Below are 5,659 nucleotides of genomic sequence, written 5' to 3'. Positions count from 1 at the left end.
GAAATAGATGGGAAATCTATACTCCCCTTTCCCCCCCCCCCCTTCAAATCAAGGATGGGAAAATGGCGCGTTTTGCCTTTTACGCGGCTTCATCCTTGCTTTGGGAGGGGGGAGGGGGAGAATGGGGGTTTCCTGTTCCATTTTATTCTGTCCAAGATTGTAGCTTTGACGCCGAGTTAATTAGTAGCAGATGTGACCTCGGGGTATCATTTTTGTATACGATGACAGTCATATACTATATGCAAAGTGAAGAATTTTGTTCAGTCAATTTTTCTCTTGTTGCCTTCGTCTACAATAGAGGTCGACCCGATGATCTCCACGGACTTTCACTTGATTCAATTCGGAAATTGTTAGCGAGTCCAAAATGAACGCCAGTACAAGCTTGAACCAGCAGGGACCGTCTTTCTCGACAAATAGGTCTTCGTTAATTACTGTCAGTTCCACCCCTGACACTTTATCAAGTGAGTCGGCAGAATTCAAAACCTTAAAACTGTTTTTCTATTGCATTATTTTAACGCTTAGCTCCATCGGCAATGGCCTGGTGTTCTACTTGATCTGTCACAATCGTCGACTCCGTCAAACGGCGTCAAACATACTTTTGTTGAACCTAAGCGCGTGCGATTTCCTTACTCCGCTCCTAAGTATCCCATTTGACTTAGTGCTCGAGGAGCGGGGATATCTATGGCCTTACGGAGCGTTTTTGTGCCGCGTTCTGTGGCCGGCGTCTACGCTAACCGCCACCGCATCATCTCTCACACTAGCAGGGATATCTTTGGATAGGTAAGTAACTCATTTAAGTATAAAAAATTTCGTTATACTACTATCACAAAATTAACTTTATCGGTATTTAACACTACCTCGAATCGACCACCCGCTAGATGGTTTGACAACTCAATGGATGACAAAAGTAAATATTTTGAGCAAGAACCGATGCAACGTACATTACTAAATAATCAAGTCTACGTTGTATCGGCTCCTAGCTTAAAATATTTACTTTTTTAACTTGTAATTATAATTACGCCGATCAGATCAAGCCAGTTGATCCAGCGAGCACCGGCAGGGTTATTGTCCACGGCTGTTTGCTTAATAAAAACTCTGGAATCAGTGGCAACATTTGCAACGCAATCGCATGTTCCCGGCTTCCGACTTCCGACGGTGCCTCTACTTTTTCTTTCTGTCTTCTTTGCCTGCCAAGTCGTTCGCTTACCTGGGATAACTTGAACCACACTCTTCGAAATTAGAGAGATTCTACATCTCGTTTTACGGCAAACTGCAAAGGTCGGACTAAACTTGAATTTGCATTTCTTGCCCTCTCCAGTTTCCCGTTTTCCGTATAAACGTATGCTAAATCTCTTTATATTAGCAGCATATCCGCGATTGAGTACACACGACATTTCATATGTGATCTCCCACACATTCACCTCTTGCGATGTCTTTTATAATCAACATTCCATTGTGGAAATCTAACAGCATGACAAATCTGTGCGGATCTTGTAGGTCTGCATTAAAAACTCGTACAATTGATTCGAAATCAAAGACTTTTTGTAAATACGATGATTTTGGTTCGTTAGGCGTAACTCGAAACACCCTGCTTGCAGAGCATGTAAAATTCACCAAAGGATCGAGCAAGAGAGGGTCTTTTTTTCTCATCGAGTTAAGAAGGTCTCAAATGTCCCCGGTGAACTCAGCTTTACGTATTCAATTCTTTTTATTTTTATTATCTTTTAAATAAAATCGGAAACTGCGACCTAAAGCTTCCACTGGTTTGAATCTCCCGGCTCTGTGTTATGTGTTGAACCCTTTAGATTAAGGGGGCACTGTCCCGGGGGGGACTACCATATAAAAAGGGGAGGGATTCTCGTCGGAAATTTTAAATTAAACCGTCCTAAAGGAGACCAATTTGGGCGTGGCCCAGGCTTTTTCTGACCCCTAAAAGAGGCCTTTTTTCAGGTTATATGAATCAGTCGAGTAAATAAAAAGACTTAATAAGCGTAGAAAATATACACTTTTATATTTCGTCGCGCGCAACCCTAAAGGAGATCTTCACGGCTACATATGATGGCGTTTTTCCCAGAACACCTTAAGTGAGACCAAAATGCAAAATTTACACCCCTAACCGAGACGACGAGCATCCCTCCCCTTTTTATATGGGAGTTTTTTGGGGTGCGTTGCTAAGGATGTAATGGTTAAGTAATCTGAGAGACTTTTGCAAACCAATGACCCTACATATGACGTTATCGTGCCACGTCCATGGTCACGTGACCAATAAAAGAAAACTCTAAATTTGTCTACGTGCTACACAATTTGGGTATTTAATCAGCGGTATGATAATTTGTATTCGTTTATGCAACCAGCCAAGCATGGTTTTCTTTTTATTTTGAAAAATTTTCTTTTTAAAGAGATGAACGATACTGAAATACCCATAACATTTCCAAACAAGATGATTTGCAAAAATCAATGCTTAGCCATATTCTGTATTGGGGGTGAAACGTGCCATTTAAAAAAAATTAAGTCAGTTTAAAGACCGCCGGAAATTTTGCTTTTTCTCAAACCGGAAGTCAGCTGTTTACGCACGCGCAGTTGATCCGAGAACGAGCGCGAGGAAGGGCGATGCAAACAACTGTTGGTGTGGTGATTTTTGATTGTGAGTGGGTTTTCTGGTCAGCTCACGATATGATGACGTCAGTCACCGGAAGTAACATTTCACTTCCTTAGCAGCGCGCGAAAAATCCGTCTGTGAGTTCTTATATAACATGATAACGAGAAAGCACTGACCATACAAACGTTAAAAAACATTGCTGTCATACTTGAGGCCGCCTTTCGGGCAGTAACATTAATAACAACCACTGGCCATGGAGATATGCTCATCTCAGTTAAGTTCTGATTCTGCGCAAAACAGATTTAACAATTGGCTGGCTCAAAGTTATTAATTATTATTAAATTCTCAACCTCGGATAATGCATTTCGCGTGCTCTAATTGGTTCACTCAATCTCGGTTATCAGCTGATATACCTTGGTTTGACCTTATATGGTAAATGATTGCGTTAAGCGTTGCTAAACCAAAAATGTTTTCGTCGGAATGCCAAATTTCTCTTTGAATAAAGCCAAAAAGGAGAAAAAAAACTTTTTTTGTGGAAAGTTTGGATCAATTCCGACGTTTAGAAGTACGCGAAAAGGCAAGAAATGTTTTTGTGATGAGCCTGCGTCTGTCTGACAACAAGGTATTGCACAACATCGCATCAGTTCTCATCAAGTTTTTTTCGATTTCGCTCGGATTTGCTCGCTTTTTCCGCTCGTATTTCGTACTTCAAAATTTTTGGAGTTGAAGGAATTTAATAAAACAATTATTCCATTCGCGCTTGTTGGATATGAGACTGGTTATAGCCAACTCGGCGCTACGCGCCTCGTTGGCTATTTACCATCTCATATCCAACGCGCGCTTATGGAATAATTGTTAAATATTCTTCTTGCTGACCAAAATTATCGCTGCTTCTGGGTACAAGATGACACTGTTTCCATGGTCTTCCCGGAGATTAGCGCATTCAAAATGTCGGGCACGACTGGGAAACATGGTCTGTCCTGCCTCGTCTACCATTTGGAATGCTTAGCCGGAGAGGGAACGAAGCTGAGGACAAAAACTTTTCCCTGTGATATGCTTCCTACCTTACGCATACGCACACCCATATCACCAACGCAACGGCAGCCATGTTGTGTAAAGACATTCTATGCAACAGCACGAACTGGAATAATTCGCTACTTTTCCTCTGGTGCTGATCAGGGTAAACGAGGTTTTCTATATTATAGTGGATCAAGAGAAAATAAAGAAGGGGAGAAGGAGAGTTTGATATAGGGCCAGAATTGTGAATTTCGCAAAAGTTATTTTTAGGCGCGGAAGTTGCATAACTACATACAGCACGACGTTTAATGGCTTGATTGACATGATTATTTAATGGCGCCAAAAGCTTAATGTTTTCTGAATTATAAACTCTCACTTGCACACTGAGACCTTGTTTGATTTTACGCTCGCACATTCATTCGCATGTTAATACTTATTTCTTACACTGCACGCTCACGAGAATCTTTTAAAGAGAAGGAGGTGGGCCGCACGGTAAGAAGAAGAAGAAGAGTGAGCCCACTGAAAGTGCAGGGGCACCCAACGAATCTGTTCCTCACATTATCTGTTCCCCAGAGGAATATTGCTGGCTGGCAAAAATACAGGTGTTTCGATGAGCTGGCTGGGAAATTTTGTTATTGATAGACGTTTTGCCTGGGAATTACTGACTTTTTCTAACATTTCAACCCGAGCTGGCTGTAGAAACTCTGAAGACTGAGGAGGACGACTAAAAAAAAAAAAAAAAAAAGAGCCCCTTCCCTCTCCCAGAGAGTACTCGTTTCGGATCGAGGGATTTGAAAGCACGCGGAATTCCTGGCTGGGAAATAAATTTGATCAGCTGGCTGGGAAACCAAACAAATTTTATCTAGCTGGCTGGGAAATTTCTTGTGTGTCTTGCTGGGAAAAAGGAACAGATAATGTTTTCCCAGCAACACTGAAAAACACCTGAAAATGCCTTCATAACATTTATTTTCATTAACTGGGGTATAATAATACATTTTACAACAAATTGGTCGTTGGGTGCCCTGAAAGTGTCGAGCTAGAAGTCTTCTTAGCGCTTCTTCTTAGAACCCTTATTTTCTCCTGTGTAGATTGAATCTTTATGGACTCAAAAGATCTTTTTTTTATTTTTGGACAGATTCCGTCTCCTCATGCACCCATTTACCCCAAGACTTACGAAGAGGCAAGTCAAATTTCTAATAAGCGGCATCCACGTCCTGTCGCTTTCCATTATTGTTCCCTATATCATCTTCCTTAAACTCCAAGATAACGAATGCCTCGAACAGTGGCCTAAGCTGTGGTACAGGCAAGCCTACACACTGGTGTTATTCATGACACAGTATGCATTGCCTCTCTCGTTTATGGCAACGATGTACGCTCTCGCCTTGATTAAGCTTTACAACGTAACAAGCAATGCATCTCCGATGCGAGTTGCAAAACCTCAACAGTGTTTGGATAGTTCACGAAAGGTTTCCGTCAGCTCTCAGAAAGTCTCGGTCACTTCACGGAAGATCTCCGTCAGTTCTCGGGAAGTTTTCTTTAATTCTCGGAAGGTCTCTGAAAGTTCTCGAAAGGTCTCTGAAAGTTCACGAAAGGTCTCTGAAAGTTCACGAAAGGTCTCCGGCAGTTCTCGGGAAGTTCCCGTCAAATCTCGAAAACTTTCGGTCATCTCTCGGAAGGTCTCCAGTAGTTCTCAATTCGCTAACGAGACGAACAGCGATCTTTGCGGGAAAGAAGCTCGAATTCGTCGGCTGAGTTCACGAGTGGCATACAACATAAAGCACGGATGCGAAATTGATTCCAACGTACGTGTCACAAAGTTGTTCATCGCCATTGTGGGAATTTTCGCTATTTTTATGCTTCCTAATCAAGTGGTATGGCTGTGGATTGATTTTGGAAATGGATTACAGCATAGTTCATTAAACACCATCAAGATTATCTGCTGGCTCTTTACCTATACAAACTGTATTTGCAATCCTTTCATTTTTATAACTTTCTTTAAAGATTTTAGGTCAGAAATAATTGCATTGACAAAGAGAATTTGGA

The 5,659-nt window shown here is 41.6% G+C and overlaps 1 protein-coding gene across 1 annotated transcript in view; it reads left to right on the top strand.

Moving 5' to 3' along the window:
• The first annotated feature begins 346 nt into the window (after positions 1-346).
• Positions 347-5,659, top strand: part of LOC138009998 (neuropeptide FF receptor 1-like) — a 5,435-nt gene continuing 122 nt past the window's right edge. Inside the window, exons 1-2 of the mRNA XM_068856970.1 lie at positions 347-780; positions 4,752-5,659. The exon at positions 4,752-5,659 is cut by the window's right edge and continues 122 nt beyond it. Of these exons, the coding sequence (XP_068713071.1) occupies positions 365-780; positions 4,752-5,659 (1,324 nt within the window). The 5' untranslated portion in view covers positions 347-364. The remainder of the gene's footprint in view (positions 781-4,751) is intronic.

This window comes from Montipora foliosa, chromosome 7 (genome assembly GCF_036669935.1).
Source record: "Montipora foliosa isolate CH-2021 chromosome 7, ASM3666993v2, whole genome shotgun sequence".
Taxonomy (NCBI): Eukaryota; Metazoa; Cnidaria; class Anthozoa; order Scleractinia; family Acroporidae; genus Montipora; species Montipora foliosa.
Note: the sequence above shows the minus strand (reverse complement) of the source record. Positions and strands in the feature narration are given on the sequence as shown.